This window comes from Perca fluviatilis, chromosome 8, assembly GCF_010015445.1.
Source record: "Perca fluviatilis chromosome 8, GENO_Pfluv_1.0, whole genome shotgun sequence".
NCBI classification, from domain to species: Eukaryota; Metazoa; Chordata; class Actinopteri; order Perciformes; family Percidae; genus Perca; species Perca fluviatilis.
The window spans coordinates 33438717-33455069 of NC_053119.1; the positions used below are offsets into that span (position 1 = coordinate 33438717).

The following is a 16353-nucleotide window of genomic DNA, read 5'->3' on the forward strand; positions in this document are numbered from 1 at the left end:
TTACGAATAGAAGCGAGTAGTATTGATAAGGCCAAAGTCTGCGCAAGAAGGTTGGTCGGGGTGGTGGATGGATCAAACAACACAGGACTTTCACCCCGGAGACCGGGGATCACGTCCCGCGTGTGACGGTTCTTTTCCCCGTTCTTCTTTTCCTAACCACAACCATCCAGTTGTTGTGGCGTTTCATTTTCCCGTTGTTGTGTGCCTCTGCGCCTGGGGATGCGCCCAGGGATCACGTCCCACATGTGGCGGTCCGTCCTGTTGTTGTGGCCGGCGTGTGGCACCTCATTTCCCTGTAGTTGCGTCCCCCAGAGCAGGTTCGAAAATCGTGACGTGTACACGAAATAAACGTCAAAATCGTGACCTGTAAACGAATCAATGAATCAACCAAACGTGACTATTTCACGACCTGGCGTGAGACCAGGTTGAGGTGGCAGTGTAATGAGAAGCTCAAGCCCACGTTAGCCAATCATAATCTCGAAAATAGCAACCACAGCAACGAATCACTTCCTCTTTCTCTCTCTCGGCTGCCTAAACCTCCGTTTGTCTCAGTTTACATGCAAACGTGCAAACAAAGTTTTCCAAAATCTCCACTCTGGCTGGAGGTATTAGAAAGAATCGTTTTCAGAGGCAAATTCTCCGTTTGCGTGTAAACGAAGGGTACAAACGAAGGGAAATGTCTCAGTTTTTCAAAATAACCGTGTAAACGAGGAATAAATTGCGCACAGAGACGGGGCTCACATTATAAGTATAATAAAGGCAATCCTGTCTTTGACGAAGACCTGAAATATTATGGCGCTATGCTTTGGAGAATTTGAATACATTTCTACAAGAAAAGATCAAGTTTGTTTGGTTCACATTGTGACAAACGAAGGGAAATGTCTCCGTTTGTAAAAATAACCCTGTACGTGTAAACAAGGTATAAATTACGCACAGAGACGGGGCTCACGTAGCAGAAAAATAAATACATTTGTGCCGCTATGTTGTAATTTCTTTTTGTTTTATAAAATTGGTATCAATAAAAGTATCGTTTAGGAACCGGTATCAAAGTCACGGTATTGGTATCGCTACCCAGCCCTAATCTTGTCTCACCCACCCCACTATCTTCTATGCCTTTCCAGGTGGACCGCCTGCAGTCTCAACTCTCCCAGCAGTATCTGCAGTACAGGGAGGAGCGGGATGCCCGCAAGCTGCTGATCTGGCAGCTCAATGACCTGACAAGAGGCTCTGTGAAGGAGGAGCATCCTGCAGATGACAACATTGGTAGATAGCTGCAACTAATCTTCCGTTATTCAATTAGTGGATGAGTCAATCAGCTGAAAATGGATCGGAAACAATTTTGATAATCAAGTCATCATTTTGAGCCATTTTGTTCTTAAACAAATTCTCTGGTTCCAGCTTTTCAAATGTAAATATTTCATTATTCTTCTACGATTGTAAACTGAAAATGTTTAGGTTTTGGACTGTTGGTTGCACAAAACAAGAGATTTGAAGACTTCACCTTGGGCTTTGGGATGTCATGGGCATGTTTGACCATTTTCTGACATTTTATAGACCAAATGATTAATTGATTAAACAAGAAAATAACGGACAGATTAATCGATAATGAAAATAATTTAGTTGCAGCCCAGCTTGAAACCGTACATATGTTTAATTATATTTAATTTTTTCCCACTGACTCACAGCGTATGGTTAAGGCTCTTACAAAGTCTGTAAAGGAATAGTTTGACATTTTGGGGAGAATGCTTATGCACTTTTCTACTGGAAACTCAGCAAGAAGGCAAATTGCAAAAGCATATTTCCCAAATAATGCTAAGCAAAAAAACAAAAGAAAAAGTACCGATACCTCTCTACCAACCCCTTCTTCCTGGCATCAAAAAGGAATATGAGGAAGACCTTTAAGGAAGACCTGAAATATTATGGCGCTATGCTTTGGAGAATTTGAATGAATTTCTACAAGAAAAGATCAAATTTGTTGGGTTGACATTGTGCCTGCGGGTCCACCTAAGCCAGCATTTTTTTAGAGCAAATCTGGGTTAAAAGGTTAATGAAGAAAAGTCTATGGGAACAAACTGTATGTGGCAACAAACAGAAATGATTTCTTGCTGAGATTTCAGTAAAAAAAAAAAAAAAGTGCATAAGCATATTTCACAAATAATGCTAAGCAATAAAAAAAATACAGATACCGCTCATGTTAGGAATTTATAAAAAGAAAAAAGAAAAAAAAACTAAACTATAAATATCTTATAAGTATTATGTTTTCTGAAATCTGTTTTCATTGTAAAGAGGCTAAAGACCCTGTGGGGCTGCAGCTGGCTCTGAAGGTGTGTCGGGAAGACCTGACCAAAGCCCAGGTGGAGCTCAACAGGATGAAGGCAGAGTACTGGGACGTCGTGCCGAGACGCAACTGGGACACCCTGGAACAAACACACAGACAGAACCTCCTGCAGGTGGCCCATATAGACACATACACTGTACACACAGTACACACCTGCGTGTACACATACACAGAATGCATGTTTTAAAATGTTAACGGTCCTCACCATGGTCATGTTTTTGTATTTTCTGTGGTTTCCAGTTTAAGACGCTGCAGGGTGACTTTGATCAGTTGAAGAGGGAGTATGACACCCTGCTGGAGCTCCACAAAAGTGGCAGCATGCAGAACAAGACACAGGACCCCATCACTGTGCAGGTACTTGTTAATACCCTGACTAGTCTCGCATTGCCAGACCTTCCTCCACAGCGCTGTGGAGTAGGGTCTTGCTAGTCCACACAGAATTCCGTGCTCTGGTTTATTGGCATTTCTTTAAACCAATCACAATTGTCTTGGGAGGCGCTAAGCACCCAGAGAGAGCCACGGTGCCGCTGCGAAATAGCCTCGGGAAGGAACTTGTTTTGGATGGAACATGTGCTCTTTCCAAAAGTTGTTTTAGTCGTGCAACAGAAAACTCAAGATTGGACAGATAGCCTAGCTAGCAGGAGAAAAGAGACTTTTATTCCAATTAAAAGTAAAAGTAAAAAAAATGTACGAGGGGTCGGATCATTTTTTTTACAATTTTTTTTTTATTTATTTTTTTAACCTTTGGACAGAGCCAGGCTAGCTGTTTGCCCCTATTTCATTACTTATGCTAAGCTAAGCTAAACTAAGCGAACCATTTTCTGATTCCAGTTTCATATTGAACTAACAGATACAAGAGTAGTATTGATCTACTTGGATAACTCTTTGCAAAAAGGAGAAGAAACATTTCCCCCCAAATGTTGAACTGTTTCTTTAAAAGCTGTGTGTTGTTTTTCAGATGGATGAGAGTGTGTCCCAAGGGAAAAGCCACATTCAGTCTCGCAACCTAAAAGACCCGATCGACTCGGATGCCCCTGAGAGCAGCACACTCACTGTCCAGGAGTTTAGGTGATATAAAAAGAGGCACATGGAAGAGCACACACAATTGTAGTCAAGTTTTATTTATATAGCCTAAAATCACAAACTTGCCTCAGAGGCCTTACTATCGGTGCAATGTATGACGCCCTCTATCCTTAGACCTAAATTCAGCTCAGGACAAACTTCCAAAATAAAGCCTTCAGCAGAAGAGTTTTTGTTCTCTATGGCTGTCTCTGTTTTTCTCTGTCAAAAGTGTGTGTTTTGTGCATGTATGTGTAGGGCGGCCCTGATGACAGCGTTCCCTCTGAAGTCAGATCAGGAAATAGATGAACTTGTGGCCTCAGCTCAAAGCGAACCAGACAACAGCAATGACACCATCTCCTCTCAGAGACTCCACAGCCTGGTACGTACCAGCACAGGTTTCACTGTTTTTTTTTTCAGGCTGATTTTAGTTTGCATAATTCACAAAATGTTATCCACAACATGCATCTGTAGCTATTCTAAGAAAGTTGTGCTCTCATTTGGTGAAACCATTGAATTACACTTCAAAATGTACAGGAATTAGTGAAGCAATGTTAAATATGCAGTCACAGTGCATTCAGAAAATATTCACCGCGCTTCAATTTTTTCACATTTTGTTATGTTGCAGCATGCTATAATTGTTTGTGAATGTTTCCCCTTATCAGTCTAAACTCAATGCCCCGTAATGGCAAAGCAGAAACGGGACATTAGAATTTCTTGCACATTTATTAAAAAGAAAAAAACTGAACTATAATATAATATTGAATATTAAGTATTCAGGGCCTTTTCTATGATGATTTAATGATTTAAATTTAGCTCAGGTGCCTCCCATTTCTCTTGATCCTCTTTGACTCGTTTCTACATGTTAATTGGAGTCCACCTGTGGCAAATTCAACTGGTTGGACATGATGTGGAAAGGCTCACACCCGTCTACAGAAGGTCTCATGGCATAGGGCTGCAACATCACAAAAGTGAAGGGGTCTGAATACTTCCTAAAATGCATTGTACAGTGCTGCTCATGAGTATAGGAACCCCTGCTAAAGTTGAATATAAAGAGGAATAAAAAAAATCATCTTTTGGAAATTGATCTTAATGCCTTAATTGAAAGAATTAGGAAAAATCCAACCTTTGAGAACACCAATTTTCTTTGTGAATGAATAATGTATCGTAAATAAATAAATGTTCTTCTGTAAAAACAGGGGGCATAAGTATAGACACCCCTATGTTAAATTCCCATTGAGGCAGACAGATTTTTATTTTTAAAGGCTAGTTATTTCATTGATCCAGGATACTATGCATCCTGATAAAGTTCCCTTGGCCTTTGGAATTAAAATAGACCCACATCATCACATACCCTTCACCATACCTAGAGATTGGCATGGGGTACTTTCCATAAATTCATCTCTCAATGCAAATCAAACCAGCTATTAGGCTAACTGAAATCAAACCATGCCAATCTCTCGGTATGGTGAAGGGTATGTGATGATGTGGGGCTATTTTAATCTGCAAAGGCCAAGGGAACTTTATCAGGATGCATAGTATCCCGGATCCAGAAATAACTGGCCCTTTAAAAATAAAAAACCTGCCTCTTCTATGGGAATTTAACATAGGGCGAACTTACTTATGCCCCTGTATTTTAAGGAAGAACATTTATTTATTTACGATACATTATTCATTCACAAAGAAAATTGGTGTCCTTAAAGGTTGGATTTTTTTTTTTTATTAAGGCACTAAGATCAATTTCTAAAAGAAGATTTTTTTATTATACTTTCTAAGATTTTGCTCTCTTGACATGCTCCAACAGCTAGCAGAATCTGGTGTGGCAGCCTTACCTCCAGCTCTTGAATAATCAGAAGAAAATGCTGCATCAAATCCATTTCATGCCAGCAACTGTATAATGTTGTTAATTTTATTGATTGTCAATTAAAAAGGGCATGTTAGATAAAAAAAAAGGTATATAATGGAACCTTTATTCTTGAATCACAGATTATCAATTGCCCCACAATACATTTTTAACAGTTCCTGATATTTAAATAACGTATTGTACATGTACATTAATATTCTCAAAATCTGGATATGGAGTCAGTTGGGATATTTTTTGGTGATTTGAGTGACCTGACCCTGTGATGTTATTTTAAACAGGTGTGTCTTGTAGAATGGGTCAATATCCTGCCAAATATAAATGATCAAAACAAAAAATAAATCACTATAAATGTATAATGGTCATTCAGATGGCTTTTTGTTAGTATGGTTCTTGCAGTCTTAAGCTATTTATTACAACTTCAAAATGCTCGTTATTTTCCAATACATTTGTCATTTTTCATTAAATTAGGAGTTTTAATTTTTTTTTTACCAGTTACTTGTAGCTATACATTCAATCCCAGAGTGTGTGTGTGTGTGTGTGTGTGTGTGTGTGTGTGTGTGTGTGTGTGTGTGTGTGTGTGTGTGTGTGTGTGTGTGTGTGTGTGTGTGTGTCTTGACACTCAAGACTTTCTGCATTGAACACCTCTTAACCTGTTGCAACCTTCAATGCAAGTCTCAGTTAACAAAAACAAGCAAACTGTCTTTTTCTTGTTGAAACAACTCTGAAACCCACCCTACCCAGAGCCTCATTTAGTAGAGCCCCATGGTAGAAGCACTGTTTGGTTGGGCACTGGGGTCAAACAGGGTTAAAGTAGTCTTGCATTTCCAGACCTTACGTCACAGCGTTGTGGCTTAAGGTCTGGCTAAACGTCAGTTGCACTTACCAGCGTATTGCCGTGCGTACTTCGTCCATAGCAATTCCCGCCAATCGGTCCCAAAACGTCCCAGTTAGAGAGTGAATACCGTAAACATATTCTTTGTAAATCTTTACAATCCTTCCTCGAAAGAACCAAGCAGGCTTGCCTTGTTGCACGATCCAAATGTTCTTCAAAACGTGTCATTTTTAGCATGTAGCTTGCTAGCTTGAAGTTTGTCGTTTCCCGAAGCGACCAGATTTTGAGAACGGAAACACAAAGAGAGCGGAGGCTAAGCACGCCGGGTGTCAGGCAATTATCCTGGAAATGTACTTCCGTCGATCCAGACTAACAAGTCATAGGAGGCCTAAGTCTCAAACAAACCTACTAACTGCTGATTCATCAACGTAAATACATGAATGAGGACAGAAAATCATATACAAAGATAGTATTTGGATTAAGATCTCTATAGAGCTGATATAATTTACATATTGTATATTCCTCTTTACATGGTTACATTCTTTCACCACAGCCTGTGAAACACTAAGAGGACACAGGATTCATTCTAGTGTGTGTGAAGCATTGTTGTGTTGTGTTCTTACAGCTTGATGGCAGATAGCAGTGCAGACGGTATATATGACTACATCTGCATAAAGAAAATGAGGAACCAAGCCGGCCTTAAAAGCCCTTGAAGTACATGGTCTGGAGAAAGAGATTAATGAATGTGCTGTTAATGATAAAGTGGCCACCCCAGATAAGCTGCTTTTAGTCATGGACAGTAATCTGTAAATGCCGGTTTTCCCGTTCATGTTGACGTCATGTTTTGAAAATGTCCTCCAGTCCTTTTTATCCAAAATGTGGCCCTGTCAATTTGCCAGAATCTAGTCAAATTTACTGAGCATTTTCTACACTGCCACAATGTAAAATACATGCAGAGGATTTTGACGTTTTTATATTAATTATGACTTTTACATGTGTAACTTTAAATGCTGGAGTTTGATCACCGACATCATTTTTTAAGTGACAGACTTGACTCTGGTGTACGTTTTGCAAACTATATACTGCACTACTTTTGTAAAAATGGCTGAAAATGAAAATTTTTAAAAGGTTTTGCGCAAAAAATTCGGACAAAACCTGTCCATACATCTGACTTAGATAACACAAAAAATATTATCCGAAAAAAATAATACAGCTGTATAGTTCCTTACTTTATTTATTTAATATATTTGTTTAAAGGTCCCACTACATGGTGCTCTTTGGATGCTTTTTTATAGGCCTTAGTGGTCCCCTAATACTGTATCTGAAGTCTCTTTCCCATAATTCAGCCTTGGTGCAGAATTACAGCCACTAGAGCCAGTCCTACAATGAGCTTTCCTTAGGATGTGCCATTTCTGTTTATGTAGCTATTGAGGAGGAGAGAGGGGGGGCAAGGTGGAGGTTGGGGGTGTGTCCTTAACCAACTGCCACTTTGCTCGTTTGAAAGCCATGATGTCTCTCTCTTTCTCATGGGCAGGCCAAATTCTCTGGGTGGGCAAAGCAGAGAAAGGGGAGGTAACCTTGCTATGAGGTCATAAGGAGCAAGATTCCAGATCGGCCAAGCTGAGCTTTCATTTTCTCAAAGGCAGAGCAGGATACCCAGGGCTCGGTTTACACCTATCGCCATTTCTAGCCACTGGGGGACCATAGGCAGGCTGGGGGAACTCATTAATGTTAAAAAACTTCATAAATTGAAATTTTCATGCCATGGGATCTTTAATAAACAGCTCAACTGACGTTCTCGACAACCAGGACGTGTCTGTAGATCGTAGCATGTTATGCTGCAGCACATGTCACCCGCGGCGCTACCATTGGGCCCGTGTGGGCCTGGGCCCACCCATTTTAGGTCCGGGCCCGCCCATTTTGCATCTTCACCAGCAAGTGATCCAATGAAATGAATGACGTTTGCGCGCAAGCTTTTCAAGCAAGCTCAATGAGACAGACACAGACGGTAGCTATTAGCTAATATGAAACACAAAGCAAAGCAGCTTGTTTTCATTTCACATTTCACTCCATTCATAAATTCAGCAAGAAACGCTCCGAGGAGCAGGAGGAGGAAACTCCTGCCATTTTAAGTAACGCGGTTACAAGTGACGAGTTACCATCCTGCTTGGCCGCCCCCCCCCATCAAGTCCTCCCGTAGCCACCCCCTCACACCAGCAAGGCAAGTAGGCTAACATTAACGTTAGTGTCTGGCTTTCTGTATGCAGGGGGAACACGTTTTTTTGGGCTTATTTTAACTGGCCCATCTAGTTTTCTGGAGGTCCACCTACAATCAAAATCCTGGCGCCGCTAGTGGCACATGTACTGTACACATAAATCTTCTTGTTGGTGTTGCTGGCAACACATAGTGACATCACATTCCAATGGGGACAGCCAAGACACAGCCAGGGAGTTGCTCAGGTTTAATTTCACTGTATTTACATGTAGAGTTTGCAACCTGTAGCGTTTTGGAACAAGGTGTTTAGGGCTGTAGCAAACCCCAAGTATACTAAACCAAGCAAGCTTGTGTAATGTGTTTATTTGCTTATTAATTCAACTTCTTTTCTTTTTTAAACCTGCAATAACTGATTTTTGTTGGCCACTTGGGGGCAGCAGAAACATGCTGTGAACACAACATTGACATATCATCACCTTTGAACTTGATATGGGAAACTTTGCAAACAGCTGCGTATTCACACAGCAGAGCAGAGCAACATAATTCCATCTTGTGAAGGGCTCATTTCATCAGTGGAATATGGCAAAAGCAATCCAAGGCACACTTTTTTTTAAATTAAAATGACTTTCTTTTAAATGGCAAAATCGTTATTTAAAATGATCAACTTGTTGTGACCGATGTAAGTCTTCATCACGCTCATTGTCTGCAGTAGCTTGCACACCTATATTGTCTAACACTAATGAGTGGGAGGATGCTTATGTATCTATGTTCAAGCCTATTGGTCAAAAACACGGAAGTGATACATCATCATTTCGGTAACACGTTATAATAATGTTATAATTCTGTAACACTTAATAAGGGTACAAATCATATAGTTAAAGTAGCTATATGGAACTTTCAGTTTGTGTTGTTTTCAGCGGCCCCTTGGACAAAAGCAGTTGTGTTTTTACCACACTAGCTGTGGTAAAGTTCTAGGTGTTAGCGTTACGGTGAGGTCATATAGTTGTGATGAATGTTTTGCTCAGACAGATAATCATTCATTTACAATAAGAGAGTACGTTACAGATGCATCGTTGCTTTCAAGTGTTGCATACGGTAACTTAGCCTACTTTGGATGTATCGTGAGCTAAACCAGGTATCACTGTCCCTGTGTCACGAGCCAAAGCATCACACGCGGAGTTTGCGGCTGAAGCGGGTAATTGCATTGTTTCAAAAATGAGTGGAATAATTACTTCTGGCATGACCAGATATTTTATAAATATTTTAAATGACACAAAACAACTAAATGGTGGTAGGTAATACATCTGATTTCATATAGGCCTACTGCTTTAGTAAAACAAAAATGTTTTCAGGGCTCTGGCTCTCACCTGAGACCATTGTCGACACATATGCTGGACGCAAAAAACCCCGAAAATGACTGTTGCACTAGTCTGGACGTCTTACCGCGCCAACGTTGCAATAAAGATTGCCTAAATGCCATGTATATAAATTTGCTGTCATCTTACTAATTGATTGCACGTTTTGTGTAGATTTGGACTTTTATACGTTTTATTCCACATCGTGTCATTGGATTACAGCAAAATACTGATCTTTTTTCTTAACGTGTCTTAACGTTTTATGGTGTGATTGCGCTTCGTTTCTGCATTTGGAGAGGCATCTCAACAGACTGTAGGTCGACCACGTTCACTGTTACATTTTAGTTGAATATAAGTGTCGGGGGCATTCCGCCACCGTCTGTCTACATGCGTTCCAAGACAGCCGTGCCGCGATTGGATTTCATAAGGGCGAGTTGTTAAATTGTTACAATGTAATTTAAAATCTGCTTTAAAAATAAACATATGTTTATTTAGCATGTTTGTTTTGTCCATATGTGCTCGTGCTGTGTTCCCTAAGTGGTAGGCCTAGGCGAGGTCTCAGCTGCTACAGTGAGTTTTTTTTTTTTGCCCCCCCCCCCATATATATATATATACATATAACATACCTGAGGGCAAATTTGGGGACGTTTTTGAATCATTTACTATACCCGTATTTGTCTCCATCTGTTGAAAGCCTGACTCGATTTCGCCCGTTGTCTTTCACTTTTCCTTTTCTTTGTTTAATTTCCTTCCTTTCCGTGATGGCCCTGCCCCAGTATCAGCCATAACTACAGCAGATAACTTCTAAAATAAAAAATTAGGCTTATATAAAGTAATCTCCTGCTACCCTTTACCTGGCTGTATACACTAACACAGGCTTTTCCGGCATTAAGCCGAAGTCTGTGACACGTCAGAATGTGTTGCTGTGTAGCGGCGTCTACATGCCATAAATCATTTTGTGACTTTGCGGGAAAAATCAGACCCGGGCAAAGGCATTAATAATAAAACTATAATAAAATAAATAGCTTTCTTTTCACTGTTAGTCTCGTTTGCTGTTACAGGTCATTTATGAACATCAGATGGAAAATTACACAGTTTCAGAAACGTTAAAAAGTTACATAGAGTCACTTTAAGTATAGTTTAACTAATGCATGACTCATGATGATATAATGCATGACTCATGATGATATAATGCATGACTCATTAGGATTTAATGCCTGAATTCACGCAGGATGTGTCATGAATTCATGTTGCTCACCATTACCAAATGATCAAGTCACTATGACTTTTTTTCAGGGGTCTTCAATGTTTTTTAAGCCAAGGACCCCTTAATTGAAAGAGACATGTAGCAGGGACCCCCTACTACACATAATGTATAAAATGAAGTTGCATATTAAACTGGGCCTATCCCCTAGGGGTCCCGGACCCCTGTTGAAGATCCCTGCTTTATGTGATTAGTTCACACTTAATCGATCATTGATTAAGGAGTTTTAATTCACAGTTACTGTATGCAGCCAAATTAGCTGGATTCCAGTTACCTGTCCAGTTTATTTCAGGGAGGTTGATGCATTTGCTCAGCCTCCCTGAAAGCAGAAGAGTAACTATTCTCAAAGTAACATGAAGTTATTTTTTTCTCAATTCCAGCCATTTCTTATTCTCTGTCCATTTGTCAATTAGCACCTGCTAGATGATTTTGGTTTGGTTTGATGCGGCAGATGTGAATACATCTCAGAACCATGTTTGATGAAAAAAAAAGAAAAAGAATAACTGTATTTCTGTGAGAATAGGTAAGAAAATGTAACATGGATGGTTCCCTACAACGCTCTTCACAAGTAAAAATCAGTTCAATAATTGTATTAAATTTGGGTGTTCATTATAGCATTTGAAAAAAAATTGTATAAAAGAAAGTTGAAAAAAGTGACAAAGTGGGGCCCCCCCCCATGATGTTTTTTTGTCGCGTTTTTGTGTATCCCCCATATACAAAAACATAAAAAAGCGACAAAAAAACATCGGAAGTAGTGACAAATAAACTTGGATAAAAGTGACAAAAGTGTCGAAAAAGACGACCAAAACGTTGAAAAAAAACGAGAAAAACAAAAAGTTGCATGGTCGACGGGAAGACAACACAAGAGTTAAGTGAAACCATCTAAGAAGTTTAGAGGGGGGATTTCTCTTTGGTGAGATGTCGCTAACAAGTCATCTAAAATGTGTCAACAAAAATGTGTCAAAAAGATCAGATTGTCAACAATCCAGACACTTTTTTTTTGTAAGGGGTCACAAACCAAATGGGTGGTAACAACTGATTTAACCTTAACAGTGTGTATTTTATAAATCTATCACGTGTTTCTTTATTTGAAATCTTTATTAGATTAGATTAGATTCAACTTTATTTTCATTGCACGTGTCACAAGTACAAAGCAACGAAATGTAGTTAGTGTCTAACCAGAAGTGCTTAAGCAGTGATTAAATACATATTAAATAACATGATAATGTTATGAATAAATAACATATGCTACAGTATATACAGAGTGCAAGGTATGTTAATTAGTTACATTTTATTTCTGTCTTATGCCAAACATTCGGCCCATCCCACATGGATTACACATGGATTAACACAAATGTACTACAGGCTCGTAATAGTAGTTTGAAAGAATCTCTTTCAACTTTTTGTAAGGTGTCTGGCCTACAACAGTTAATTACTGAACCTACTAGAGTGTCTGTTAATAGTCAATCCCTATTGGACCTAATATTAGTGTCAGAACGTGAAAATATTTCTCAATCAGGCGTCCTCGATATTGCTTTGAGTGATCATAACGTCACTTTTTGCACACTCAAAGTTTCTAAATCACTATTGAGGACTGGGAATCCTAAGCATAGTTCAATTAGGTATAGATGCACTAAACATTACACAGCTGAGGAATTTAAAGAAAGGCTTTCCAGGAGGGATTGGTCAGATGTTTTAGGAAGCAATGATACTGATGGGGCTTGGAATTTGTTTAAACAGCACTTTGTAGCTGCTCTTGATAAGGTTGCACCAATGAAGGAAACCAGAATTAAACAGAGAAGTGCAATTTGGATGACTTGTGACATTCTGGATCTCATTAGACAACGTGATAAATGGTTCAGAAAGTTTAAGAGGTCAACTTTGTCTTGTGATTATGATAAATATATATATTTTCGTAATCAGGCTAGTTACAAGGTACTGAAAACAAAGTCTGAATTGTATGCTGATGCTATTACTGTGAACTCACATCAGCCCAAAAAGTTATGGAAGGTTCTCACTGATATGGGCGCTGAGGGAAAATCAAAATCTAAGTCTGGTAATATTGGATTAGTCATTGAGGATAAGATGATTTCTGAAAAAAAGCAGGTTGCTTTTGTTTTTAATACCTTTTTCACAACAGTTGCTGCCAGTCTGGTTGATAAGTTGCCAAGTGTGTCAGGTAGATATGGCCCATCATTTGTAAACTCCTTTTATAAAAACAAACATGTTACTCCTGATGCTTTTGAGATTGGACCTGTCTCAGAGGAGAGGGTGAGAATGTGTCTATCCACATTGTCAATTAACAAAGCCACTGGACAGGACCTGATTCCGTCCAGATTTTTGAGTGATAGTGCCAATGTAATTTCTAGGGTACTTACCCATATAATAAATTTATCGTTAAGTCAGGGTATCTTTCCAAGCGACATGAAAAGGGCCAGGGTAGTCCCCCTTTTTAAGAAAAATAACAGAACAGATGTTGGTAATTATAGGCCTGTATCAGTTCTGACAGCTGTATCGAAGGTGTTTGAGCGTCTTGTGTATGAGCAGGTGGAAGAGTACCATGTCAGACAAAATCTATTGTATGAACTTCAGTCTGGTTTTAGAGCAGCATACTCTACTGAAACCTGTCTTATTCATTTATTTGATTATATTCGACAAAACTTTGATGAAGGAAAGTATGTGGGCATGATTCTTCTTGACTTGCAAAAAGCTTTTGATACTGTAAACCATGCAATACTACTATCAAAGCTACAATGAATAGGCTTCAGAAATACTGCTGTGAAATGGTTCACCTCTTACCTCACTGGACGGACTCAAGTTTGTGTTGTTGAGGGGACCATATCAGATTCTCTGGATATTGCTTGTGGGGTGCCCCAAGGTTCAATCCTTGGCCCTCTTTTATTTTTAGTTTATATTAATGACATGCCAGCTGTGGTGAAATGTAAGCTGCTTTTATATGCTAATGACTCTGCATTACTGGTTTCTGGGGATGATATCAGCGAGATTGAGAAGACTCTAGCTAATGAATTAAATAGTGTTAGTAAGTGGCTTATAGACAACAGGCTTTCAATACATCTGGGAAAAACTGAGTCCATTTTATTTGGAACAAAAATAAAGTTGTCTAGAACAAATGCGTCCTAAAGTTAGTACAATGTACGCACTGAAATAGTGTCTCAGAAAAGTGTTACATACCTGGGGTTAACATTAGAGCAGTCATTAACCTGTAAATCTATTGCTGATAAAATATTATCCAAATGTGCCGGTAAACTGAAATTCCTGTATCGCAGGACAAGGCATCTAGATTATTCTATCAAGAAATTACTGGTTATATCATTGATTCAATGTCATTTCGATTACGCATGTTCTGCTTGGTACTGTGGATTATCAGTTAAACTTAAAAATAGACTGCAAGTGATGCTCCCTTTGAAATGCACCACCCTGGACTCATATTGGTAGAGATGCTTTTAAAAGGGTAGGGTTGCTGCCAGTTCATGTTAGAGTGGAGCAGTTAAAGTTGAATCATATGTATAATGTTATAAATGGCTCTGCTCCCAAATATCTACATTCCCATATAAAAATGGTTCATACACAGCATAATCACAATACTAGGGCCAGTGTCCGTTCTTGTAAAGTGCCCAGAGTCAACAATGCAGCTAGAAGTTCTTTTTTCTATACAGGTATAACATTGTGGAATAATCTGCCGCTTTCCCTCAAAATTGTAAATACCAGGGGGGCTTTTAGACACAAAGTAAAGGTATTTTTATGGAATAGAGTAGCCAATATTTTTTAGTTAGAGTAGACTGATTATTTTATGTGATTTATGAATGCTTTCAAACCTTGGATGATCTGTATTATATGTTATTGTCTTTGACCTGAAATAGGTCTTCGTTATGTGTTGCATGTTTTAACACCAAGGACCACGTTGGAAATAAGTGTTTACACTTTAACATGCTATCCTTTGGATTATGTTGTTTGTCAAATCCAAAATAAATCAAATCAAATCAAAAAAATACAAGACACCACAAATTTATTTAGCAAATGTCTTCCGGTCACATATACAAATCATTCGGAGAAATACATGAATACAAGTGTATATACTATATATATACACACACACACAGAATATATACAAACAACAAATCCTCATCTACAGATCATCTCGGTAAAGAGCTTTTTTCCTCTTCTCCCAGGCTTTCTCAAGATAACTGGCTAATTAATTTACAGTATATGTTTGACATGCACAGCCATCTCAATCTTTGAGCATCATCCATATTTACCAAATCAATCTCTGCTTTAATCTTACTTAACAAAAAATCACGCTGTTCACAATAAAAAGGACAGTGGAAAACAAAATGGAACTCATTTTCTATATCGTTCAAACAACACATGGGACAGATCCTTTTTTAGTCTTCTACATTAACATATCGTCATGTTTCAACAGTCAGAGGTAAAACCCCAGATCTCACTTGAGCACATAGAGATCTTTGCCTTTTTGACAAATTATATTATACAACATAATTCTCTGTGCCATATTCTGGTTTTATCATCACAAAAATACACAATTTTGGCTTTGTATGAATGATATATAATTATCTGTAAAGAAACTAGTAATTTGTGAAATAAATGTAGTGAATGTAGTATCAAGTATGAAGTATAAACTTATATAAAGTTGATACACTCCATAAATTACAAGTACCGTTAAACATTACTTAAAGGTAAACTAGGAATTTCTCCCATCTAGCGGTGAAATTGTTCCATTATGTACCAAGAAGCTATGACAACATGTCTTCCAATTTTCACTTTTTTGCGACGAGAATTCCTTCTCCTGTGGCTCGGCATAAGTATGATCCTCCATTATCCGTTTCAGCAGGTTTGAGTCACGTGACGCTGGCTTGGAATGAAAACTAGACAGGTAAGCTAGTGCTTTATGTCCCTCTCAGCGATTAGAGTTTTTCAAAATGGCCGAACGACATGGAAGCCGCCTTTGACTTGCCCGTCCAATGTAAACAGATAAGAAATTCTTCGCTTATGAGGATAAGTCAGATCATTGGCAAAGGTTATTTTACACCAATGAGGACATATTTATGAATGAAGACATTGATTTTAGCTAATAAAATACTTAAAACACTAAACAGTCTACCTTTAAATATAGTCCCTGAGCAAATTACTTTCCACCACTAATTTGGTCCCCGTGTTGAAGCAATACCAGACTCCAAATATCACACAGAATCAACTCTAGAAATTTTGTGTAAGAAGTAACAATGTTTGAAAACACACCTGGCCAAAAAACATTTAAGCTGCTAGTCATTCAATGCACTTTGTTTCTCCCCCTGAAACTGAAATGGTAAGTGCTGTAAGGTGGCTCCTGCATTTTTATCTAATCTTACAGCCCTGTCTTGTTGAGAGGCCCAGTGTCAAAATCTAGT

At 38.8% G+C, this 16353-nt stretch overlaps 1 protein-coding gene across 2 annotated transcripts in view; it reads left to right on the forward strand.

Moving 5' to 3' along the window:
- Positions 1-5614, forward strand: part of tsnaxip1 (translin-associated factor X interacting protein 1) — a 10334-nt gene extending 4720 nt beyond the window's left edge. For both annotated transcript variants that reach the window (XM_039807502.1, XM_039807503.1), the window contains exons 6-11: positions 1122-1263; positions 2287-2450; positions 2579-2692; positions 3297-3406; positions 3656-3779; positions 5202-5614. In XM_039807502.1, coding sequence (XP_039663436.1) covers positions 1122-1263; positions 2287-2450; positions 2579-2692; positions 3297-3406; positions 3656-3779; positions 5202-5246 — 699 coding nt within the window. In that variant the 3' untranslated portion in view covers positions 5247-5614. The remainder of the gene's footprint in view (positions 1-1121; positions 1264-2286; positions 2451-2578; positions 2693-3296; positions 3407-3655; positions 3780-5201) is intronic.
- The last annotated feature ends 10739 nt before the right edge of the window (positions 5615-16353 follow it).